This window comes from Eucyclogobius newberryi, unplaced genomic scaffold (genome assembly GCF_026437365.1).
Source record: "Eucyclogobius newberryi isolate DKJ021-1_F unplaced genomic scaffold, fEucNew1.0.hap1 SCAF_18, whole genome shotgun sequence".
Taxonomy (NCBI): Eukaryota; Metazoa; Chordata; class Actinopteri; order Gobiiformes; family Gobiidae; genus Eucyclogobius; species Eucyclogobius newberryi.
In genome coordinates, this window is record NW_027315812.1 from 20,359,087 (window position 1) to 20,385,983 (window position 26,897).

At 41.2% G+C, this 26,897-nt stretch overlaps 1 protein-coding gene across 6 annotated transcripts in view; it reads right to left on the bottom strand.

Moving 5' to 3' along the window:
- Positions 1-26,897, bottom strand: part of LOC140364667 (disks large-associated protein 1-like) — a 74,404-nt gene that overhangs the window by 30,150 nt on the left and 17,357 nt on the right. For 3 of the 6 annotated variants that reach the window (XM_072450939.1, XM_072450934.1, XM_072450940.1), the window contains exons 2-5: positions 20,333-21,445; positions 18,231-18,445; positions 11,324-11,501; positions 9,134-9,395 (exon numbers count right to left, since the gene is read on the bottom strand). In XM_072450939.1, coding sequence (XP_072307040.1) covers positions 9,134-9,395; positions 11,324-11,501; positions 18,231-18,445; positions 20,333-21,385 — 1,708 coding nt within the window. In that variant the 5' untranslated portion in view covers positions 21,386-21,445. The remainder of the gene's footprint in view (positions 1-9,133; positions 9,396-11,323; positions 11,502-18,230; positions 18,446-20,332; positions 21,446-26,897) is intronic. The other 3 variants (XM_072450936.1, XM_072450937.1, XM_072450938.1) reach the window with 3 other exon arrangements.

Consider the following 26,897-nt stretch of genomic DNA (forward strand, 5'->3'; position numbering starts at 1 on the left):
AAATTAAATCAAACCCTTCAGATGTATGTCTCAAATATGTGCAATTTTGGCAATATTTACACTTACTTATTATTATTACATGATAAAAAAAATGTTGTTTTCTATTCACTTGCAGTGCCTCGCCTTAAATGCCATAGAAGTTAGATCCCTACAAGTTAAAACAACTGCTGAACTAATCCCTATTGATGCATGAATAAGCAAAAACACTGGGATGGGCTGATTTTCTGTCAAGTGCGTCACAGATCTAAAATAACATTGGCGAGGAGTTTAAAAGTAAAACTAAATGTTAAAAGAAGTTATTGTACAGCACTGAAAACAAACTTGGCCCTGCTTTTTCTACAACACCACGGTTTATGGTCAAAATCCCGTGAGCGATAATAGTCTACATTTTAATAGACGGTTCTTGAAACTTCTGAACTGTATTTTGTAGAGCGCACGTTCTCGTTTCCGGTTACATCGCGTGTAACTTTCCGCCGCTGCACAGCGCGCTGCAGCTCATGCTGCGGCCGTAAACAAGAAGAACTGAGGCGGTACTCACAGAGGCGAACCACGTAGTCCCACACGGCGAGCAGCGCGCTGGACACTCGCTCCATTAGCGCCATTAAGACTAGAAATGAACAACTGCCGCGGTGCAAACGGCGCGCGTCTCTCCGGGTCTTTACGTATTTAACTCTGACGATGTTGGATCTAATGTCAGGAGGATGTGGACGCGCCTCGATCACAAACCCCCCGCCCCGCCGCGCACACTCTGGATGGGACTGTCCCGTTGCTTAGAAAAAAAATATTGGCTCCATTCAAATGCGACGTGGTGTCTTCGAACAATGGCCAATGGCGATGGCGGATTCATTGACAATTATAATTCCACTTGACATAAAATAGTTCCCTTACATTTATAATCCATTGTGTTCCTGTGAAGGACGTAACAGTGACTTGGGGACATTTAGTTTGGAGAGTAAAGGCCTATTTTTCACTGCCTTCTCACGCAAAAATGCAATACAATTTGGAACTATGGAAATAATGAGGCAAAACACATACATTATATCATAAAATACTACACATTTGCCTAAACTAGTTATGACCAAATTGTTTCAAGCAATATGACCCCTAGAAACAGAGAATTAGAAACACACTGCTCTATTTGGGAGATTCGTCCAACTTTGCAACACAATAATGACTAAAACAAAAGCTCAATCATTGTAGCAGTGTAAAAAATGTTTGGCCTGTATCACAAACACAAACAGGCTTCTCGATTTTGTGTGTGCATAAAAGTGAAAATATGTTTTAGAATCTTGATTTTGAAGAGACACAGTTAGGCCTACTATGTGATTCTCAAAACTTTCAACAGAAGCAGGTTGAGAAGCAGTGTCCATACATGGTAATTAAATGGAAATGACGACCTAAACTTTGTACTGTGGTATTTACCGTGCATTACAAAAAATATATGATATAAACGTTATGCATATTCAACATCCAAGACCAGTCTATAAACCAGAATGCACCACAAAAACCACAACAATGAGATCCAGGAAGTGAAACCCACTGAAATTGAAAGTATTTTAAACGCTGCATTAAAAAAAAAAAAAAAAAGACCTTTTGATCTGAACACATGCCGTTAATACCAGAGATAGTGTAATTGGGTCAAGTACTTTTCTTCTCGTCCACCCACTCATTTTGTGCAGCAGGAAGGTGCAGAGTGGAGCACTGTGCTGCAGTGGGCCCCTGGGGGCAGTGTTGTACTGGCTTTGACTCCTCATGTGCAGCAGAAGCACTACAGGGATGCTTTTCTGCTTTGGATGACACTAGAAGAGGATGCAAACCTCCATAAATAGCAATCATTGACTAAAAAGCAACAGTTAAGAAGTACAAATAAAGACAATTACTGATATTCATTATTAACCAACAGTTTACTGCAAGAACCTAATGACCTAGTGTTTCTACAATCTAATTTCCAGTTACATTTGTTGTTTTAAATGACATTATAGCAACAGGTGAGCATCAGCGAGCGTTTGTTTCCGAGGTGAAATCCCCCTGTGTTTCTGTTGACAAGGCCAGCAGCAAAACGAAGCAGCAGCACTTTTCAAACTCTTATTTATGAACTGCTATACTAAGCAAAAGAACAGGAGCAACTGGAAACTCCCAAGCATTAAATTAAACATTGGTTCGCCGACTTTTACGCGAACATGATGAAGAAAGCGTTTTAGCCAATCCCTCAACACCTCTGGAAAATAGATAAGCGAGAGAAACTGGGACTGAATAATTGACAACAGGCCAGAAGAACAGAAGAGGCACACTTCCCCGCGCCAGGGAAGTGCAATCTTTCTGATTAATGGTTGTAGTGTACTTTGTTAATTGACCCGGAAAAGAGAAAGAAGTTCGGCTATTACATCATAAGAAAAAGAAAAGAAAAAAGTCAAACTCAGCTAAATGGAAGGTTAAAGTGCATATGACAGGTTTTTACCTTTTTCAAATGTTTACTTTATTTGGTGTATTTATATCTGTTGTGCATATAAATTATAGTTTTAAACCACTCAAGTAAGTATTTGCAGTGAAAATGACTGTGGATACTTATTCCAGTCAAAGTTTATGCATAATTTACACACAAAAACAACAACGTTTTTCGTCGCTCTCATATATTTTTATTTGTCAAATTAAAAATATTGTGACAGTTTTTGCCCAGTGTTTGCTGGGTAATTTCCTAGTGTGATGTCATCAATTACAAACAGGAAGTTACATTATAAACCTAAAAATGTTGCTATTCTTTGATAACATTTAAAAAAAGGTTTAAATGTTAAAATTCAAAATATATTCATCTTAACTGCATTTTAGTTCAATGAGTCATCCAGACTCTCGTTCAATTAAAAATGTACTAAATGTGTCTTACATACTTCAAGAAATGGAAGTAATATCTTATTTTCTATTCATGTCTATAAATGTCATATCTTTAAAAGAGAAAATAAAAAAAAGATTATAATTAGTAGTAGCAATAATTATATCTTATAATATCAGTAATTGTTTTCAAATGACCTTCTAATGGAGTCAGACAAAACCCAAAACCGTGTCCACTGCATTTCAAGAAATAAAGTGAGTGCTCATAATGGCAGCACTGTCCGCGTTAGTCTGATCAGGCTAGAGGCACTTGGCTTTCAAAGAGGAATGATCAAAGGACAGCTATTTCTGAGGCTCAAAAGATCATCAATAATAATGGACCAAGACTCTCAGAGTGCAAGCGGAAGCTCACAGGTCTGGTGTAGCGCGTGGGAGGTGTTTATCACATTGTGGGGACCATCCATCCATCTATCTTCTTCCTCTTATCTGGGGCCGGGACGCGGGGGCAGCAGTCTAAGCACGAACTCCCAGACTTCCCTCTCCCCAGACACTTCCTCCAACTCCACCGGGGGGATCCCAAGGCGTTGAAGTCCCCCAGTAGAACAACAGAGTCCCGGTCAGTGCACTGTCCAGTACCCCTCCCAGGGACTCCTGAAGGTTGGGTACTCTCCATTGCTGCTCCTTCACCGGGGTGAACTCCCGACACAACACAAGCCCACGCCAGCCCCGCCCACACCAGCCCCGCCCACACCAGCCCCGCCTCTCCCCGCGGGCAACACCAGAGACGTGGAGTGTCCAGCCCCTCTCGAGGAGATGGGTGCCAGAGCCCGAACTGTGCGTGGAGGTGAGGCCGACTATATCTAATCAGTACCGCTCACCTTCCTGCTCAAGCTCAGGCTCTTGCCCCCCAGCGAGATGACCCAGAGTCCAGAGTTCCATGTCCACAGTTTCTGTGTCCGGAGTTCTGGTCGTCGAGGCCCCTGCCATCGACTGCTGCCCAGATCTCTCTGCACCGGCCCCTTTACGGATGCTCCTGCGGGTGGTGGGTCCACGGGAGCATGGCCCCACGTTGCTTGTCGGCCACTAGACCCTCGCCGTCGAGCACCAACCCAAGTCCTGGCTCCAGGATTGGGCCCCAGTAACGCCATTCCGGCGTAACTGGCCTCGTTCCAGCACACATCATAAGGGGCTTCTGAACTGCTCTTGGTCTGACCCATCACCTAGGACTTGTTTGCCTTGAGAGAGACCCTACCAGGGGGTTGAAGCCCCCGACAACATAGCTCCTGGGATCATTCGGGTGCTCAAACCCCTCCACCACGTTAAGATCGCGGTTAAAGCAGGGGTGTGGGGACTATGACTCCTTTATTATTAGATCAACAACATGGTTTGAAGTTAAGATATGGGTTAAAATGGGATAAGAGTAGGGTTTTACGCAGATTTAGACCAAAGTGACTATGGTTAAATTTAGGATAATCCCCCAGTGTGAGATTGGCACTGTGCCGGAAGGAGAAGTGGTGACAGGAAGCGTAAGTGGGACCGGTACCAGTGGCTGAACAGTTTTTCAAAAGCGACATGCAATATTCATCACAAAAATATCTTAACTTGGCACTCTGGGATCCTGCAGACGTTATGTGAAGTGCAGACAGAATGATGAAATACACGGCTCTCAGAAGTGGACTAGACTAAAGCTAATTTAACTGTTACTCGAAATGTTGCCAGTCTCGCCACGGACCAAAGGCTTTTCCGAGACTCTACAGTTCTGACGGTTGTGATTGACATGCAGATTAACCAAGCAGAGAAACGCACGGCCCGTTTGTGTCAAAACAAAGGAGACAAAAATAAAAAGATTGTGAAAACTTCTGCGGAAGTGTGTGCCTAGTATGAACAGAAGTAAGACAAGTTATAGATTTTGCTTTGAATTATACGTTTCAAGAGGATATTTGAGAGCAGATGTCTTCCACTATTGAGCCATGTGCAGAAACAGAAAGCAAAAGTTCAGTGATTGTCAAATAAAAAATACCCAATATCATGTATATGTGCATGTACTACCATGTCCAGAAGAAGTACTGGAATACACATGACGAAAAAAGGTTTTGTGATGCGTTCTACGATTGAGAGCTTCAGAGCATTTCAGAACACAGCAGAGCGTCAGAGGCCACTATTAGACTATGTGATAGCCCAGATTCACTTCCTGTGCAAAGTGTTCAGTGTTTGAGCCTTGAACGTGCTCATTTACTCTGTTTGCTTTTATTTCAGGCTATTGACTCATCTTGGAGCTACTCTCTTATTTGTCCTGACAGAAAGAAAGACACAAGAAACTACACAGAGACGGAAATGAACAAGCTGTTATATAAACGCTGTATTCTTTATACAGTCATTTATACATTTTTGGAATGAGCTGACGTGTGTGAGAAGTAGATATAACAGCTAATATCGAGCTATTTTATTTGCTTATTATTGAAGATTATACCTCGTCTTGTGTACCCAAAGGCACAATTTAGAAGCTTGATAATGAGGCGACTAAGCAGCCCATTTAGATGTTACGTCAAAGGACTTATTTAGAGATGTCTAAAGTAACGGTGGATGCTGTTGTAAAGCTGCGTTACTTTTTTGGGTATTGTACAGCTTTTTTAAGAAGGGAACACGACTGAAGGAAATAATTACGAATAAATAATATATAATAACGTTAAAATAGAGGAGACATGGTTTATACATAGCACAACTAAGAAATATACACGGGGCGTCCAAGCGTGGGGCGTCCCAGTGCAGGGCATCTACTGTAGTTCATAACAGTACAACCTCCTGGTCTGCAGAATCATCCCATGTGAGAAACTTAGAGAAAACATGCAAACTCCACACAGAAAAGCCCCACAGAGTGAAATTCGGGATCCTCTTGGTGTGAGGCTGAAGTGCTAACCGCTGCACCGCTGAACTAATGAATACACTTGTTACATTGTCTAGGTATAAAAGAGATTTCTTCGAACAGACCCTGAGAAGAAGGCCAGTCATAGGTCACACACCACTTGGGATCCCCGGCTTTCTAAGACCGAGGATTGGAGGCAAAGTCCACAAGTGTTAATTAGAGAAACTCCCTACAGTGAACGATGCACGTGGTAAATCCCGATTCTGCTCTCCCTCTTCTTCGGCTCAACTTCCCAGCACCGTTCTCCAGTGCTTCCTCCCCTCAGGTACAGCAGATGAAGAGGCAGCTAATTAATTACTCTGACTGACGACTCTGGGCGGAGATCTAAGGGGGTGACAAATGACGCCGTGACTCATCTATGACAGTAATCTCGGGTAATCCATACGCTTGCTGCAGACCACTGTAAACCGCTCGGCACAATGCCTCATAATGCATCACCCTGTCACGTCCGAGCAGGTGAGAAAAGACAAAAAGACGAAAAAGTTGACCTCGTTTGGAAACTGCAGACAGACGTTGTATGATCATGGAGGCCTATACCATATCCATTCATCATGTGAGCAGCTGGGGCTCAATATGAATGACTGCTAACTGCCCTACGGAGAGGCTATGAAGGCACTGCTGCTGAGAATACACACCATTACACACAGAAAAGTGAGCTACAATGAGGAAATGGCGTTGTTAAAATGCAATTGCTTATGTGGTGATTATGTATTGATGTAAAAATAATTAATAGTTTACTTAGAGGAATTAAATGAGCATATTTTATACAGTTCTCACTCTGTTATTGTTATGTTTGCACATATATGTAAGATAAGATAAGATATAAGATAAGATATTCCTTTATTGTCCACACATGGGGAAATGTCATTGTTGCAACGCAGGTAGATACAGAGGAAAAGGACAGATAACTTATAGGAAGTTTAAAAAACACTCTTAATAGAAGAACTCTTATAAACAAAACTCTTATAAACAAAAACTCTTATAAACAAAAACTCCTATAGACAAAACCTCTCATTTCCTAATAAGGAATGTTGGGGAAAAATAAAGATAAAATAAAATAAAAAACAGCTAGCGTAAGACAAGATAATACTAATAATAATGGTAAAATAAACACTCTATTTTCATCAGTGTTGTATTTTCATTAACACTCTATATTCATCATATATACGGTATATGTTGCATTATATAGCCATAGATTATTGATTTACTTAACTTTGTCCTGTTTTTGTTCTTCAAATGCAAACAACCAGAGAGATACACATTTATATGTAGCTTTATTTTTAATAAATAGCTATAATAAAAAACACTTTTGGGATTGTTACTGTTTTAGTTGTAGGATCTGGCAACCTAATGCAAGAAGATCATTCTAATTTTTGTTTGGATACTTGGCGTGATAACCAAAGCACACAAGTTAAATGTTGTTGTAATTATCCATAAAAATGACATCTTTTCATCTGAACATATTTCCACATGAAAACATGACAAGATTTATGAATTATTAAGAAGCAAAGCCATACTGTTTTTACTCAGTAGTCCTTTGAGACTTGATTCAGAGCCAAGCCAGACAGCAGCACTGCAGACTTTTAGTTGGTACAAATTGCTTTCATTCCCTTATGCAAATCCCCTTCTCTTCTGCAGACGTACTGTACACAGCACCACGAGCGACTGCAGCCGGCAAAGCACAGTTTAGTCCCCCGCACGGAGTATCTGATAGATGGGCTTCATTACCTGCTCTTCCTCAGGGGAGACGGCTCCGATTGTCAGCGCCTTGATCGTATCTGTCTCTTTTATGGATCAATAAGTAGCCTCACACAATGGAACAATCAGCTGGATCCTTCGCTGCATTTAATTGTGTTATTAGCCGTACAGTCAATAGCCCTGTAATGAGTAAATACTGCACTACCGCTTCCTATTATTATCACCTTATTTTTTAATGTGTAGATGGAGGCAGTCAATTGAATGCCTTTCCAAAGTAGCATTAAATTAATGCTTGTGCCGACTCAGTGCTAAGAACTTTGAATTGATTGAACCAGTTGTACCATTCTTCCAATTTGCAGTAAAAATGGGCTTAATTAGCTGACTGTAGCATCCCCCGCGATGATTTGGGAATTGCTGTTGTTTAATTGGCATAATTACAAAGGGTGTAGAAGCAAAGGCAGTGTGCGTCATGCCCGTAGTGACTCAGGAAGTACTATGTAAGCGGACCAGGGTCGTGTTTGCAGTAAAAGTATTCAGGGAGCGATGCCAGTGCCTCTAAGCATCACAACTGCATGTAGTGACGCTGGGAAGGACCACGAGGCAAACAGGAGGGCTAAAATAAGAGCGTTACTGGCTGAATAAGCTCTGTTCTGTATTCATCATTTGTATTTGAGGGAAACTGGGTCAGATGGATAATAAAGCACAGGGTTTAGGTTGGAAGAGTGAAACTACAGAGTGGTCAGCGAACCGAGGCCTTGGAGAGAATGGGACTAGAGCGGAGATTTGGAATCAAATGATTTTGGTCACATGCCAAATAGATTTCTACAGCTTTCCACTTCAAAATCCACCCCACTCAGCATAAGCACGAGGAGGTAAAATAGCAACAAGTATAGAAGTACAAGTCATCAGAAAAGTATAGCATCTCGCTGGGAACTGCTCTGAGAGTCTTTTGAAACTACAACAATTACAACACCAACAACACCAACAACACCAACGACTGCAGCAACTACTACTACTACTACTACTACTACTACTACTACAACAACAACAACAACTACAACAACAACAACAACTACTACTACTACTACCACTACTACAACAACAACAACAACAACAACAACTACTACTACTACTACTACTACTACTACTACTACTACTACTACTACTACTACTACTACTACTATTACTACTACTACTACTACTACTACTACTACTACTACTACTACTATTACTACAACTACTACTACTACTACTACTACTACTACTACTACTACTACTACTACTACTACTACTACTACTACTACTACTACTACTACTACTACTACTACTACTATTACTACTACTACTACTACAACAGCTACTAAAACTACTACTACTAAAAAGAAGCTGAAGATAAATGATTGGATTTCAAGGAGTGCGTGGAATTTCACCCGATAAACCATCAAGACCAAATACTTTACAGTTTAGTTTGTGCAGATTAACTAAATACAGTTAAAAGTACTTTTAACGTGGATAAGAATACTTCACTCCTTCCATGTCTACATACTGTCAGACCTGACAAAGAGTCTATAAATAATGCCCTTTTTCTAGCCACACTTATGAAAATATAATGAGTAGTGGATTATGTATGCACGCATGTTCACCAGTGCGTACTTCGCTGTGAGTTAAGTGCACGAGTCCACCCACCTGTGCTGCTCTGGATGGTCCTCACAGTGGTGGTGGTGCGGGGAGGGGAGCTGGGGCCCCTGTTGGACACCACCAGCACTCCGTCCTCATCGGCCTCGTCCTGGGAGCAGCCCTTCTCTATGGCGCGGACGTAACTGTGGCTGCGCATCCGGAAACAGCTGGGCACAGGCAGGTCCAGGGCGTCCACTGCCTGGGACTCCATCTCACTGAAGACCGACTCACACACGGCCTCGATCTGCCCGTTCACCTCCACCTCGCTCACCTGCACGGAGCCGGGCGAGCCAGAGAGCACGCTTATCATCAACACAGGTAATAAAGTCGTTTGGAAGTGGAAACGTTAGTGCTGCAAGCAAGTGGTAAGGACAAGGCACATGCCACTAAAATGAGAATTTCATAGGAAGTTTCTGTCTACATTGTAAATCAACACAGAGAATAACTATAGACTAATCTATATTTGCTTTTAACCCCCTTTTTTCTTTGCTTGTTGGATCCAAACTATGAGTCAATTAAAAATAAAGTAGGATTTTACTGAATATTTACAAAAAAACTGAATACTTACAAAAAATGAATGCATTTGCCAGACATCATTCATTGATTATTTATCAACTTCCCATGATATGCAGATTCTATTGGCGTGCATTGTGCAAAAGACATCTCTACTATGGAGTATGACTAATAGCATTCAAAGAGTGCAGAAAGGGAGGGACCACCAGAGGACACAGTGAAGAAAACAGTAAAAGTGGTGCGTACAAGTGCTGAAAACTAGGCGAGAAAACTATTATTTTAGGGACATGGTGACTAAAGAGGAAGTGAGAGAGTTAGTTAGCTATTCTAATCACGACAGTTTGAGTGCATCTGTTGAAAGTTCCATTCCACTTCGATAAAATTACCCGTTATAAAAGATTAGTCATGTCCGTTAAATATGCTCCGTTTGACTCAGCTGGTGGAATGCATTTTCACAGACAGATATCAGTGGTTTTCAGAAATGTGATAAGTGGAATGTTAAGCAGTGAACATATTCTCTGTCGAGCTTGGAATCAGAATGCTTTGGCCCTCAGCCCGATTCTCAGTTTGTCCATGACACAGCGAGTGAAATAACAGGTACAACAGCACCTCCTGGTCCACTTTGTCCGTCTCCACTGGGCCGATATCGCATCAGGACTTGAAGGCAGGTCTCATGAGGCTGGTGTGCCCTCTAGGCTTTTAAGGAGGAAGCAATATCCCTATTTCCCCCAAGCAAAGGTAAGTAAAGCCGTCCCATCGTCACATACATTCTGAAGAGTCTTGCAGGAATCCGGTAATATTTTTCTTATAGTCAGAATTGGGTTGTCATTTCGTTCTGTCAGACTTTTTCCTTTGATAGTCTGCTTTGCATTTTCTTTGTGCCATATGTTAATACATTCAACCCTGTCAATTATTGCAAATGGTGACTCTCTCTGTCTGGTTAAATGGTGGCTTATTCAATTAAAATGCAGCGTTGCAAATGTGTTCTTTTACTTTTCATTATAGAAGAGGTGAATATGGGGTATTTGAATTTAAAACCTTAAAAAAAAACACATTTAAATAGTTTTTATTCAATTTGCAATGTACAATTTCAATGTGTTTTTCTCACTTTAACAATTCAAAATGAAAACAAATCACCTTATCAGTAATATTCAGTGCAATATTCAATAGATTTTAAAGCCTAGTCTAAAATAAAAGTGTAAAGTTGGCTATAAAAAAAAGTAAAAGTAAGGAAAACGCAATGAAAATGTATACTGCAAAACATCTGCAACTGAAATCTAAAATTCAATCATGTTTTTTCAGAGTTTAAAATATGTAAGTGAGACATTTTCCTGCATTTAAAAATCTGATGGAACAAATTATCTTCCATATTTCATGTTTATGCAGTATTTTGACCTTGTCATTTTGACCCAGAATATACAGCTGGTAATGTAGGAAATGGTTCTGCATGGCTCTGTTTAATTAGGCAATGCAAATTTGTCTGTAATCATCAGAGCCCCGGAAAAGCTTTATGCTAATTAAAAGTTGGGGTTGCACATACTTTAGTGCCTGGCGACCTGATTGCTCATTCTTGCCTTTCAAAAGCAGAAAGGCTCCAGGTGCTTCCTCCCCTCTGCGCCTCCTTGTGGGGCCTAATAAAACTGCATGCTGAAGCATCTCTGAAGCATGTGCCTGCGCTGCACTGACCTGGCTGATGGTACTCATGGCTCTCATGTAGCTCTCGTTTCTGGAGCGGAATTTAGGCGAGGCCAGCAGCCCCGCCGGGTCCAAGCTGTCCAGACTCCTATTGATGGAAACCTCACTCACCGCCCGCAGGTAACTGTGGCTCCGGATCTGCAGCTTAGGCGAGTGCTCCGTGGAGATCCTGTGGTGAAAGTATGAGACAGAAAGACAAGACAACAGTGTAGTTTAGGTACGGGATATGGAGAAAAATGACACAATTCAGACATTATGACAAATCCATCAGATAAAACAAAGACGGATGTCCTGGCGTTTCGGTGCACTTTGTTTTGTCTGCTTTTGTTCGTAAATTGTGTGTCAGCGTGCTCTTACACCCGTGAAGCGCTCGTAACCTTCAGAACTACAACGCCTATGGATCTAGTTCCAGTTTGTTTAGCATCTGCTGCAGAATTAGTCCTTTTTTGGCCAAAAGAGTGAGACTTGGGGGCCCTAGTGCGCCTCCAGAAGCGCGACGCACGGGCGCCCTTACCTGGGATTTTCCTCTCTAACGTGAACTCACTTTCTAACAAACTGGATGAACTGACGTTGCAGTTGAGACGACAATGAGACTTTTCTTCATCTCCTGTTTTGTGCATCACGGAGACATGGCTCAGTGAGTCGGTCCCGGACTGTGCCGCTGGAGGGCCTCCAGCTGCTCCGCTCGCCTGGTCTTCAGATGTGACTGTGGTCTCCAAGCACTGCTCTCCTGCTCTGGAAACTATTCTACTCTCCACGTTCACCTCGTTCATTCCGGCCCCTATTTACATTCTACCCAGCGTGAACCTGCAGGAGGCACAGTGCTCGCTCACGGACCAGGTTTTGAGTGTGGAGCGGAATTTCCCCGACTCCTTGTGTATTTCCCTGGGTGATTTTGACAAGGTGAATCTCAGCCATGAACTACCAAAGTACAGACAGTTTATTCTCCCTCTACACAAACTGCTGCACCTCCAGTTTGCGGACAACACCCTCATTGAGCTCATTTCAGACCAGAATGAGTCCGTCTATATGATGGAGGTGGACAGGCTGGTGTCCTGGTGCAGCGGTAACAACCTGGAGTACAATGCCCAGAATCACCACGACAGCCTCCCCCATCACTACTGAGGCCAGTCTTTTTTCAATGTGCTACAATGTGCCTGTAAAAGTCGTGAAATATTTGAAACCAGATATGTGGTAAACGAGAGAAGGAGGAGGAGAAAGAGAGAAAGTGTGATCTATATAATAATGTTTGCATATCTCCAAAGACACCATAGTGATACTAAACATTTTTCAATACAGCACTCACATCTGGGTTTACTTTGAAAGGTCATAAGTAGCACAACGCAAAGGCTGCAGTTATTTATGTTAAAACATTTTCTTGACGAACAACACAAAAATCTGGTACAGGGTTTAAAGGTTTTGCACAGACCGTATTAAGAGCTCAAGGACTTTAAGCCGCTACAAATGTTCTCAAACGCAAGAGATTTTTTGTTTGTTTGGTAGTTCTTAATCCTGACTTCCCTCACATGTTAATGCTCCAGAACGAGTTTAAAAATGTGTTCTTTGAACTGAACAATGACCTTTGAAACATAAAGGAACACAATTATATCAGTCAGAAAAAATGCTATTACAGAAGATGTTCCAAAATGATTTAACCCTAGTGTAGTTTAACAGAAAAAGGCAGCAAAAGCACAGTGAAAATAAGTTTCTGGAGATAATTCAAAAGATATGGATCAATGCACAATTGCTTCAGAAAGCACCTTTATCTCATCAACAAGTGCAGCAGCATTGAAACAGCGGCAGTGCCTTATGTAGTGTGGCCTCAAAGCACTTACTAAACCACATATATTTGTCTGAAAGAAGAATGACATAAATGACTTTGATGTTGAAAGAAGATGAGCAGAAGGACAGATGTGTTCAGGTGTGTGTTGGCTCTAACAGTTGTCTCATTAGCGTGCCGCTCACCTGCCTCCACTCTCAGCGTGGCTCTTTCCTCTGCATGTTTGTATTAAACAAAGGAGCGCAGGTTACAGAGCAGCTGGAATTTAGCTAAACAATTCATTAATCAGGATAAAACCCCTGAAAAGCCAGCGGTTGTGGCTTTTGATAAATGCCGCGGCCTACTAAACCCATTTAGAAAGAAACAGGGCAAAATACATCCTGAAATAGAAAGGCCATTTTAATAGACTAAGCGGAGTACAGGGTCAGGTGGGTTTTATTTATGCACACGTACGATGGCCTCAGCCTCTGCCAGGTCGGGTTTAATTATGCATTTCTGTCTTAAAATAGGCTGTCATTACTGCAGCGAAAAAGAAACGTGTGCTCAGTACAGATGGATGCCAAAAAGGCAGAGAAGTCAAACTGAAAAGGCTCAATACAAATATGGTTTCTGTATGTGAATATAATGTATATATGTATGTTTGTATGCACACAAAGTGGTGTAACCTCTGCCCTACAACAAATCAGTTTTAGTCAGTGGGAGGGGCATCTTTTTAAACCAGATGGCCTCGTTACCTGCTGAAAACAACTCAATTTATCAAAGTCTTGGACTAGCAGAGAATTTAATTAAATCTAATTATTTTTAATTGCATATGGCAGGCTAGACTGTACATTTCACTAAAACACAGAAACATGATTATGTTTAAGATTTTACTACAAAAAGATATGTTTTGACCATTTTGGTGATGATTAATGTTACTTCCTGATTAGACATAGGTAGCAGATGGGACAAAACTGTTCCCTAGCAACCATACTGTAAACAAGGGCCAAAATCCATATAAATGTGTTAAAACTTTTTCCTTTTATAGTTTTTTCAGGAAAATACAACACAAAAGAAACAGAAAAGAAATGTCCATTCCTGTATCTGTCCCATTTGTTCACGTTGGATCAAAGTAAAAGTGAGTTTTTCAGTCCAGTCCTTAAAAATCCTTGTCATCCACTTTGTGTTATTGCCTTTTCAGCACCAGCCAACAGTGCACTCCACAAGTATCCATCAAGCATCTCCATCGCTGGAACCCTACAGCCCAGATACATTGTTCGAGAGTCAAATTGAAATTCAGTGTTGAAGACATTTGTTGCTGAATTGGAACGTTGCTTAGTGTTTCTTTTATAAATATTTACCACAGGAACAATCCCAATGGACTTAAGGACACATTTTGAAAAGCTTTTAGCCAGTGTTTCCTCATCATTAGTGTATTTTAAGTTGTATTTTAACTCATTCTTTTATATGAGTAATCCTGTATTGTCCGGCACTGAGGAAAATTCCTGTTTTCACCTACCCCCTATCCCCGCCCACATCCCTGTACTTAAAAAATTTACTTTTTTTTTTTTTTTTCAATTTTACAGACAGATGTGTCAGAGTAGCAAGGATGACATAGGTCCTAATTGTTGCTTTTGGTAGTAAGTATCTGTCCTGTTCCATAGTCTAAATGAATGAACCCCATGTAGAACCCTGAGCACTATCATCACCCTGGAGTCAACCTGGAGTGGATGCCATGGAGAAACCACGTCAGAGAAGAGTCTACCTGCTCCATTAGCTCCTCCACATCTCTGCTGATTTCCCTCTGGGGCTGATTATAGCTAGCCGGCTGCAGTGTATTGGCTTAACCTGAATAGTAGACTCAAGTGTAATCAGTCGCACCTTAGGGGGAGGTCAGCGTGTCCCCGGGTGTCCGTCTTTGGAACAAGTGACGTTAATGAACATGTCTTCCGCCGCCACTCACAATCAGGGTTTCCGCTGCTCAGCACAGATCCGTTCTTCGGTGTGCCTCAAACTTCTCATCAGTTTTATCCAGTCGTGAGCTGCTGTGATATTTTTGGCACTTAAATTGTGTCTCCGCTGTAGGTGTGTGCCAATAGAGCTCAAATATGTTTCTGAAGGTGTATTTGATCTATGTTTAAAAGTACCTCGCTGACAGAGTGAATGAGCAGTGTTAATGCCAAATGAGGATGATCACCCTATTATCCCAATGACTTAAGGTCAATCCATCAAAAATGTGCTACAGCGGGCCTGTAAATGTCTTGGTTGATGGTAAAATATCACACAAATCAAGAATAGACTGTAAGCACCCACATAACAGTGCAGAATATCACCTTATACCCTTGATTGAAAGAGTGCAAAGACTTTTTTGTTGTTTGTATTTTTAATTTGCGTTTTTGGCAATCTAATTAATTGATTTGCTCTTTTAGTTTGCTAAATTGCAAAGCCGATTTTGTCAAACCCCAGAGGTCAACACTCACAGAAGCATACAGAAACCCAAAGTGCACGTTTTAATCTTTCCAAAAAACATCTGATGCAAAAGAACGTTGCGAATGTCTTGACTGCACAGCTCTGCAGCGTCTTCCATTGGGTTCTGACAAACTATCACAGTGTTTCTTGGGCTGAATTCAAGTCATTAGTGGGCCCCAAGCTGCGCCACATGCTCTTTCATAAGACGGAGAAAGATCGAGGGGGAAAGAGAGCAGCACCAGTGAGCGAGCGCCTCTGGGTTCTTCTCATATGTGTTTTTTTTTTTCAAAGCCATCAGTCACAAAGCTCTGCAACACCAGGCAGGGCTTCAAAGTCATGTACGAGAACTAAGAGGTGTTAAACGGGTTTGTTGTAGCTGTCCACTAGTTAAGTATAAACCTTTTTGCTACACAACTTGTTTAGATTGACTTAAAGCGTCATAATTCCACAGTATTTACAACCTCACGTCACATTGTGTCAATTACAGCCAGAATAACGTCTCACTTTGTCCAGAGTAACTGTGAAAAGCTCCTGTTTCCTGTCTGCTTTAAAGGTATAAACCGTAGACCAAACCGTATTGTATTATACATGAGTTGAGATCTAAAAAGAACTGGCAAAGCAGGCAAACTTCATCGTATTTGTCCCAAGTGTAAAAAACAAGCAAAGTGAATTATTTCATGCTGCGCTGTTCAGTTGGCCATGTCTAATTGAATCTATTTTGTGGACAACATTGTCATCTTTGTGTGCTCGGGATTTTATTAATTCAGTATTATTTTTTTTCCATTAGCGCTAATGTTGTTGAATAGTTCATGAGCTCGCTGGAAAATATGCCGTTTCCGAGCCAACACTGTCTTATGCACGGAAAGAATGAAATGATGAAGCTTGTCTTTTACCTTTCACGTCAGAAGATTCAAAGGGAATGGCATAGGATATTTGATATGCAGGGCTCACAGTGTACTGCGGAAAATGTCATTTGTTTTTTGAAGCGACTGCTCAGAAAAGAAACCCACATTGTGTATTCTCATTTGAGGTGCACTCAGTCAAATGTGTTTTCATCATATTTGTAAAATGTACTGTTTGTAGTCACTCAATAGAGACCGACACCATTAACAGTTTCTTTCACTGTCAGCTATTGTCAAGCCCCAAGTTGTGTTATGAAGTGCAGAACTTTAAATTTGTGTAGTACTAGTACATTTAAATACATTATTGCAAAAAGTATAATTATTTTAGATAATCTATGCTTAAAGATGGAGTGATTTAAATACTGTATTTAAGAGGTTATGTCCAGGGTTGTGTAGATGTTTTTTCACTGTGGGCAAAGGGACAGGCTCAAGTTTTTAAGGCATTAAAGGCTTCATTTTTTTTTTTTTTTATAGATAATTTGACAGCTTGAGTTTAATTACACATATTTCCTCATGTTGGTTGTAATTTGGTAACATAAAGAAGAAGGGCAGCGTGATTAAAAAAATAAAATAAAATAAGCTAATTGCATTTTTTCTGATAAGTGGTAGCGATTGCCCTTAAGTTTGCAATATATGTTTGAAAAGCATAATTCTGTTCAAAGTGCACATTGTAAACACCTCCAGGAGCATCAATGTTGGAGAGAAGCTGAAATATGAAGCGATGTTTGTAGAGGTCTAAACTACAGTTACAACAGGTGCTTCTACATAAAAGAGAGATGTCTTTCCACATTCTGTGAAATAAAATAATTGTAGCCATGGGGATTTGATAATTGCACCAAGTCAAATTGTGATTCTGATCCAGTGGCTTGCAAAAGTATTTGTGCTCCTGGAACGTTTCCACAAACCTAAATACATTGTACTGGTCTCTTTTGTGAAAGAGCAACACAAAGTGGTACACAATTGTGAAGTGGAAGGAAACTTGTACGTGATTTACAGATTGATAGATAAATAAAAATAAAAAAGTGCAGCTTGCAAAAGTATTCAGCCTCTTTTCCAGTACAACCAGTTGGTGTCAGAAGTTTCCTGATGATTGCTGAAAGATTGAATGATGACCTAATGATAAGAGTCCACTGGTGTGCAATCTAATCTCAGAATAAATGCTTCTGTTCTGTGAAGGCCACAGAAGTTTGTGAAGGAAAAGTTGGGGAGCAAACAAGCCAGCGCTACAATGGAACGGTTTCAATAAAACACATTCATGTGTCCAGTCAAAGTCCAAGCCCAAAATTCAATCAAATCTGTGACAAGATCTGAAAGCTTCTGTTCCCAAATGCTATTCATCAAATCTGCCTGAACATGAGCCGTGTGAAAAGCTGGTGGAGACAAACCTCAAAATATTTGCAGGTGTAATTGCAGACAAAGGCAGTTGCACACAATATTGACTCAGGGAGGCTGAATACCTAAGCACGCTGCACTTTTCGGTTGTTAATTTATTTATTTTCATCTGGAAATCATGTATACTTTTCTTTTCACTTCACAATGATGTTGCTCTTCCACAAAAAAATACCAATAAAATGTCAAGTTAAAGTTGAAGAAAGCCACTGTATACTGTGTCCAATTAACTTTCTAAAGCCTTTTCCAAATATAATATGTGTGCACAATATATAAATGCATAATGGGAAGGTTAGAAGGTGTTAAAAGACAACAATTATACATATGACTTTTCCTTTGAGGCAGACAATATGTTAAGAAGATGCATAAGTAGACGCACTTGAGTGTTGTCATCTCCGTGAGCGATGGCTGTGTGGCCTTCAGGTAGCTGGCCCGTCGTGCCTGGACTTTGGGAGAGGGTTTGGGGCTGCAGTCCGAGTCTCCACTGTCCTCTTCTGCCATGGCTTTAATGTAACTGCCGCTGCGCATCCTCCGACATGGAATCTCATCATCTTTTCCCAGAGGAGCGAATCCACCCCAGTCATCTTGAGGCACCTGTTTACGAAAAAAATAGGTTTAAAAATTATCGAAATAAAAGTAACATTTCGGCACAGGCAAAGAAAAAACATAGTGCTACCATGAGGTTATAACTGCAGAAGGCTTCTTGAAATCCTTGCAGAATATCAATTGAAAGCATTTAATTGTTTCGACAAAAAGCATTGCAGCAGTCTGGGCCCTGTCTGCTTCTCCCGACTTTTCACACTCGCTAATGAAGGTAAAAATAAAACGCCTCAACCTATCTCCTGGCTCTAATCGAAAAGGAGAGAGAGGGAGACAAAGATAGAACCAGGAAGAGCCAGGCAAAACAAAGAGGTTTTTGTTGAACCGAACCATAGCGGTCCCATCGTGAGAGGCTGTTAGGGCACCAGCTCCGAGAGAGGAAGGAAATAAGATACAGGCTTTAAAAAAAAAGTGATCGTTCAACAAGCGAGTGCGTAGCTAGGAGACCGACCTGACCTTGATGCTAGGGACAACAGCACTTTAGTCTTGACACGCAGCTGACGTCAAATAAATGTACTAAAAGACGTGAAATCATATCGACCTTGGGCATCTCCAAGACATCTTAACCTGCTTAAAAGAAATGTGTGGTTGTTCCTGTTGACGTCATCGTTACAAAACCAAGTCAGGAGGAAATCCAACATGGCACAAACTTTACTCGCACGTCTACTTGTTTACAGGTTGTTAATATTCACGACCACACAGGGCTTTTCAGGGTGCTAATGCGCCTGTTTTTTACTTGATCAACAGTCTGGCCTGAGCTGCTCTCTGTTGTTCCATTTCCAATAGTAAACATGCTTTTATAGGCCTCCTCGCTGCTTTCTCTACCTTTTTCCTCCTTTTTCTCTTGGGGGGAAATTCTTACAGCTGCGAGGCAAAGGTTTGCATCTAAAACATTTTATTTTTCCAAAAACAGAAAGTGTAAACAGAAGGGTAGGAGCATGGAGCTGGTCTGTGTGATAGTGGCGCTCAGGGCTTTGGGAATGCAGCTTGTTTTCGTCATCTTTTGTCTCTTTGTGATTTCACGGCAGCACACAACCCAGACTCAGTTAATAATGTGACCGCACAGACATTGTACACACTGTATTGATGTTGGGTTGTACAAGTAAATGTGTTAGAATTTGGCGTGCAAGATTAATCAATATCTGAATGATGATCTTAGCAAATTACAAAGGCTGCACTAATTTAAGATTCCCAAACAAATATATTCAATCTCCAAAATGTTCTGAAATGTGATGTCATTTTTCGGGAAGGAGGGCTGGCCGTCTGATTGTCTCCATGGAGATTTTATTGCTTCGCCTGGAATGTTCCACAATAACAAAGCATGTTTTTATGTGACTATAGCAAATAAATACAATATAGACTAGTTTAATACCCTACTGTGGAACATTGAAGGCAAAGAAATGACATCTCCATGGTGACAAGCGGGAGGAAACACAAAGAAAGCTACACTATCAAACGTGAATGCGCATCAAAGTGCTTTAAATTCAATCTTGTTTCTAAAATTGCAAACCAAACCAAGTCAAATGTTGTTGTTTTCCTGTATGCTCATGGTTGACATGAGTGATGACAGATAACAGTATATGCGGGAGCAAAATAATAAACACGAGGGTTAACAGTGAAGGTCACGTATGCCATCATTCATTCAGAGGTGATGATGTAAACAGTGACATGCTTGTTCATACACAAACAAGCAGCACACGACAGCGCTCAGTGACTGCCGATAATGAGAGACAAGAGCGAGGGGCCCGTGCACTTGCCCCCAGCACCACCTGTCTGCTCAGCACGGCACAACACACATGCGGACATCAGAACAAGAGGAGCTGGCGGTAGATGATGCATGATGCTTGACATGCCAAAAAGTGGAATCCCGGGACCTCCTACCTGTAGAAAATGGCAGGTGCGCCCTTGCTCTGCTTTCACTAGAGCCTTATCTAGGTTGACCGAGGCCTTCTGGTAGACCTCTCTGGCCCTGCTCACCGTCAGAGTGGATGACCATGAGCTCTTCTTCACCTGCATTGGACCGTCCAACACCGGGACCAAGGGCAGAGCCGAACCACCCCCTGAGCAGGTCGAACATTTGACGTCGTTGTTGCTCCGCGATGTCTTCAGGGAGTGGGCGCTGATGGTGTTGTAGGACTCCATGAAGTATTGCGACTGGGACTTGTTCGGATGCCTTCCCATGGTCATGACTCCGGAAGGGATGCCCCCGCTGCTGCCTCCGTGGTGATGGTGATAGAGGCACATCTCGCGGTCCAACGTGTCGTCGGAACTCCAGTATCCCGATATTGCCGTCCGCATCTTCGGCTCTGATTTGGAGCGGTCTTTGCTTTTACTCCTCTTGCTGTGCTTGAGAGTTCCGGAAGAAGACGGCGGGTCGTCTGGGCTCGATTTGCTGCCATTCATCTTCCCGCTGCCTCCTCCTCCTGGCCCCAACCCTGGCCCTTCCAGCGAGTGCGACTTTGTGAAGAGCTTCTGGACCGAGTGGACGAGATGGCGGATTCGGCCGGGGCTATCGCTGCGTTGGTGCTCTATGGCTGTTCTCTTGTACTGCAGTGTGTGGTAGCCTTCCCTCCGCATAGGCCCTTGGTGGTCGAACTGCTCCAGAGCGTTCGAACGATTATTATTGGCACCGCCAGCGTTCCCTTTAGTCTGCCCCGTGTAAGCCACCACCGCGTTGCACTCATTTTTAAGCTCGTGGTGCGAGTTGTAGTGTCTGCGCGGGAAGGTGCAGCTGGCCAAGTCCGGGTAGGCCACGCAATCCGCCCCGAAGGAGTTCTTTTGGGAGAAGCAGGAGTGATCGGACGGGTGAGGCTCCGGGGAGGTGACGAAGTAGGAGCGGCGATCTCCATGGCCCAGCGTCATGGAGTCATAGGAGGGGTCGCAGGTCACGGTGTGGTGGTGACTGCGGCTGGTGGACAGACCTTTCATCGTCATCGCGACTGAGGGCTCGAGGTGCACATCCAACAGGAAGTCTGCGCTGGCCCCACGTCAACTCTGCAAACACACAAAGGTATTAGGATAAACAGGCAGAATTATAAATATCTCTTATTTGATACTGTGACAGAATTATAAATATCTCTTATTTGCTTAGATTCAAAGTGTGGCTGCCTTGTCTTCCTTAATTTGAAGTATACACTTTTTGACACTCCTTTAGACTTGAGAGAACTTGCTGATGCTGATGAGCGGAGAACCCTTTCTTCTCTGCCAGTATTTTTGTCCTTCAAAACTTCAAAAAGGCCGTATCTAAATATAGCAACTCAGCATGTGATCTCTGACATCCAACTCTGTCCTCCAGCTATCTCTATCCCTTCTCCATTTGCCTGAGTGGATTTCTGTGAAAAGGTGACGCAGGAAACAAACAAATAACGAAGCTTGGATCAATTTTTTTTTGCTCAAATTAGTGCTATAAAAAGCTAACATTAAGATATGGCAAGATGTGACGGAACACTATGAACTCTTTTCTTTACACAATAGCATCTGTACAAAACGTTTCCTCCATCTTGCAGGGAAGTGGAGGCCGGCAGCTGAACCCACTGACTGGAGGTGCAGCTAATAAGATGATAATAGGAGACCATGCGCTGGAGCAATGCTGTTGCTCGGGAATCCATTAAAGCAATTCTTAATATGCTCGCAAAGGCCAGAGCGGTAAATAAAAGAAGGACAGACAAAACAAGGGAAAATGAGGGAGACTGCAGTGTGGAATGAAATGTCATGTCGGTACAGTACGTATACTCAGGAACGTATGCAGGTCATATAAACATTGTATTTGCATGCATAACTCAGGAGGAAGCTTGTGTAATATTACTGAAGTGGCTATAACACAATGGCAAACTTGAGAATTTATTCATTCAATTACCTTCACACAAAAGATCAAAGCATTCTATGAAATAAAAATGTAAAACAAGCATGGGACAATGACTAGTTTTAAAGAAGATGTGCAAAGGAATTCTCATGTTTCTAACAAAACACATACATACAATGGATATGAATTTCTAACATGATATGAATTGTTAAAGGTTGAATGGATTATTTTTTTAGCATAAATCTAAGTCTTATTTCCTCGTGGCGTGGACAGCCGATTAGTCCTACCACGTATCAATCATAAAACGCACCTACCGCTCACCTGCAGCCGCGAGCGGCTCATCCCACATTTCCGCGTGTCTAAACGCATGGATCTATCATAATATAGTTCCCTCAGTGTACGGGGCAAAATGAAGACGGAGAAAGACAGTTCGAGCTGACGCAGAAGTGGACAGAAATCTACAGGAGACGAGCGATGCGATGCGCTCCGTCGCGCTAATAAACAAACGCACGTGTGTGTTGTATCAGTCCGCACGGGGGAGTGCGCATGCGCACTTCCGCCTGCGTTCTCAAATCGCCGAAAAATCGTCCATACCGCCTTTAAATAATTCATATCATGTAAATAAATATCCAATTTATATAAACTAGATGCTTATCCTGCCGAGTGGCAGTGGCTCAATTTATCAATTGTTCTCTTACAAAACATTGGGGGTTCAGTCGCTTCCACAGGTTTAACACAATTGAGTACAGGAAGTGAATAAATAAAATCATAAAGCATCTTTGAGAACCAAGAAAAAACAACAAATAATACATGCTTTCTTGTTATTATGATAGTAAAATTGTTATCTTCAGTCTTTATTGCAAAAATATATGAACCCTCCCACAACCATAAATTAACTTTCCTGAAAATCTCATAACCAAGATTAAAACTAATTTTGCTTTTTAGATCACACATTTCAGAAAGTACTCAACTCCTTCTGCCTTTAAGTCATCCTGTACATCTCTCACTCTCATCCCCACAGTGTCCACTCCACACAGGCCACTTAAAAGCATCAAGACCACAGGTATTCATGAGCCTGGACAGAGATCCCTTCTGTCCCCAGCTCCAAATGTGACCTAAATAAAGGGCCCTCACGGTGATACTCCCACAGCCGTCTACAGCGCCGCTCTAAAGCCAAACTGCAAAAGTCGGGTCACACGCCACAAATGCATAATGTATGTGACAGAAGGTGTGTCCAGGGTGAGTTGTGAGCGTGCAAGCTTGTAAAGTGGAGTTTGTGCTGCTTCGACTGTTTGTTTGTCAGCGTTTGGCCTCAGAGAGCGGAGAAGTGTGGACTGTAGCGTGTATACGGCCACTGACTATGACCCAGATATGCCACACCAGTCTGTTCTAGGAGCATCACGACCGCTCAAGGCAAGCTTTAGAAACAAAACATGCATCTTGATACTCTGGATACACAAATGGCATATTGCTATTTATGCAGAAATATGCTAAACATTTATACATAACGCAAACCTTAAATGAAAAATGGTGTGTTTTAATGCAGTAATATCACTGTAAAACCAATTACTTTGAATATGTAAGTATACAAAAATATCTGAAGCATTTGTAAGTCCGTAAAAAGTAGCTTAGATAAGTCACAAGAAAAACAAAATAGTGATTAAAACACAAACTTACAATAGAGTTTTGTGATAATCAACATTAGTGGCTGCAAAATGGAGCTACAGTACGTTACATTAATAATTCAGTTAGTGTTGTAAATGTTGCTTTGAAGATATGCTAAATGTTTTCATAATTCATTAAATGCTGAAAAAATATAAAGTGATAATTCTGCACTTTTGTGAGGAATTTTATATTTCACATGACAAGACATTTTACCACATTTCTGTTGAATTGACATTAATTGTCTAAATATCATTATCTACCTATATATAGGTTGTTATATATTGACATATTTATTTTTGTCAATACTGCCCTTCCCCAGTTCAAATCCTATACAAAATAAAGCTGAGGTACCAGACCTTTTCTTGCAAACAAGAACATTTTGTCTTTTCCCCTCAAAGAGAATCTTGTGAAAGCCGGACTTTGGGACAAAAATTAGACTGCATCTAATAATAATGTATTTTATGTCTCGTCAGCCAGAAATTAAGAGCTGAAAGCAGCAAACTGATTGGCTGTGCTTCAGCAAACCGCCCCAGTTTAACTTTACCTTCTGAAAAACCTGTTTTAAAGCTGTGCATGTGAATATTAACAGTGTAGCAAAGGGTTTGTGAGAGCAGCGGACGAGTTACACAGATTTAAAAAAAAGGACTTTAAAAAATGAATACAAATACAACACATAGTCACTTGGAACATCTCCTTGTGGTCGTGATATGATTGTGATTAGAAACACCGTGCTTTCCTCTACATTCTGAAGATGTTTGCCTCACATTCAAAAGCCAAAATGCTTTGAGTGACAGCTTAGAGGTGCAAATGAAGAGGTCTTTGAGTATTGCATAGGAGAATCTCACTGAATCCAACGAAATCCTCTTACTCGTGATTGCAATAATGATGAAATCCACTAGCTATCTAAATATTTGATTGCACAGATATTTGAAGTTTTAATAAATCAAACGGTGAGCCTCATTCTGAGCCAGAAGCGCTGCCAAAAGTATGTGACAAAGGGAATTGTTATAGTGTGAAAAGTGCTTTTAGAGTGGTTTCCGTGGGGATTATGTGGCGAGGGTTTCAGACAGCATCAGGGGCCACACAGCTCTGAGGGATAGGCTAATTTCCCTGTGTTTATTCTGGATTATGTTGAAGTGGCTTTTAGAAATGTCGGCGGAGGCTATAGGAGTCATGCTGCTAAACTGCTCAGTGATGAATGGCTGTTTCGCTTCACTGTCCTGTACGGCAAGAGAGAACAAGGGGAAATCTCTGTGCGTCTGGCTTTAATGGTCCTAAAGTTATATAAACCATTTTTTCTTTTCTTTTAACTTTTAGTCATGTTTTTAAAATTCCTCAACAAAACCATAGACTTTGTTTCATTTCTTTATGCGTTAGGTAATCTCCTTTTCCATAACCAGCTCAAAACCAGACATGGGCGGATCGATTAAAAAATACTGACATTTTGTTACTAATAAGGCACGAAAAAGTATAAAATCTCTTTCAAAAATACTGATTCTTAAAAAGTCTTAAAGTTAATGTTTCTCTATCAAAGAAGCTCAAAAAAGAAAGCCTCGGGTCCAATGGAAAATGATTGAAACTAGAGTTTAAATAAATTTTTTTACAAAACTCTTTGGTGTCAATATCTGATAACTACTGAACGTATTAAGCATTGAAGATGGCTGTTATTTGCCTTATTGGAACTGCTTCCCTCCTCAGTGTGCCAGCAGACAACAGGGGTACTTTGTCTCTTAAAATTAAGACAACGTATCCTCGGCTTCCATTCATTTCCATTATGTTTTTTCATTCTTGTTGTTTTGATGGGCCATTTCAATACACTTTAACATTTTACCTTATTTTACCTCATTGGACCAAATGTACTACTGCTTAGACAAACACCACAGTACGTAATTGGATGTATGCTCCCAGTTCTCCTCAGACAGCTCCTTTGTCACAACCAAACTAATTAGCCTGACTGTCGGGGCTCATGCAGACAAATGGAGAGGCTGTGTGGACTTCAGGATGGAGAGACCCTCGGAACATGTTCTGGGGAGAAATCCTCCAGTGACAGACTCTATTTGATCACGGTAAACAAATAAACAGCAGGGTTAAGGCCTCGCAAACTGCCACTAAACTTTGGTGGCTCGTTAAAAGAACTTCAACATCGACAATGCAGCAAAACCAATCGAGAGAGAGAGAGGTGAGAAAAAGGTAAGGAAAACTGTCAATTTAGCTGAAAGTATCAAACTGAACTAAAATAGCACTTCAACATTTCTTATGACTCTGGTCTTATACTCTACTATATTTGATTTATACAGTATCAAAAAGTGTCGACTCTCATGCAAGAAAAAAATTATAATAATTACAATTTTTCAAATAATTACCATTTTTAATTCAAATGAATTAATACATTTTTCAAATACGCTGTTTATTTTTGCACATACATTTATTTTTAGATAAACTTTCTGCTGGGTTTGAGTGAAAACAATGCCAAGGAAATACTCTTTATCATGAATGGACCATAACATTAACCAAAGGACGCAGTTTTATCTCAATGACAAAGGGATCTCATGACCTCTTGGGCTTTGTCAAAGCACTGGAAGAACAGCTTTTAGGACTACGACAAAGTCTGGAGAATAAAGTCTGGCGGTAATGCAACACTCGGATGCCAACCGCCATAAAACAACAACAACAACAACAACAACAAAAAGACTAGACTAGATGTTTGTGTTCAATCATTTTTAAAGCTTTGATTATAGATCATCCTCGATATTATAATTTTGCATATCTCTAAAATGACAATTGCGATTCTACTTTATTAAGTACTGCTATTGTAACTACACTCTCTCAACCTCCGATAAAATTGCAATAAAATGAATCAATAAAATAGCTGAATCCCATTTGTAAAGAGCAGCAACACAATATTTAGTTTACTTTGACATCTGGTTATATTTACCCAATTATTTCAGACTATACACACTCAGTTATTTTTCTGCCCTG